Source organism: Bombus impatiens, unplaced genomic scaffold, assembly GCF_000188095.3.
Source record: "Bombus impatiens unplaced genomic scaffold, BIMP_2.2 scf_0548, whole genome shotgun sequence".
NCBI classification, from domain to species: Eukaryota; Metazoa; Arthropoda; class Insecta; order Hymenoptera; family Apidae; genus Bombus; species Bombus impatiens.
In genome coordinates, this window is record NT_176967.1 from 1,087,070 (window position 1) to 1,087,281 (window position 212).

Genomic DNA, 212 nt, shown 5'->3' on the forward strand with positions numbered 1-212 from the left:
CGGCTAGCGCGACGGCCGCTGGCCCGGCTGCCAAACCCGAACAGACCAAACTCGCCACGGTACCTGGTACCGGACCTCCGATCACTACGACGCCCGACGACGCCATGGATACCGCGGCCAGTCCTCCACCTCCGAAGAAACTGAAGACTTCCGCTTCCGAACCAAAGGTAACCCCCTTCGCGACAAATTCCTTGCGAGTTCTCAACGAGCAC

General features: G+C 61.8%; 1 protein-coding gene across 1 annotated transcript in view; it reads left to right on the forward strand.

Moving 5' to 3' along the window:
- Positions 1–212, forward strand: part of LOC100744332 (zinc finger protein 608) — a 27,362-nt gene that overhangs the window by 15,604 nt on the left and 11,546 nt on the right. Inside the window, 1 exon segment of the mRNA XM_024369306.1 lies at positions 8–167. Within this exon segment, the coding sequence (XP_024225074.1) occupies positions 8–167 (160 nt within the window).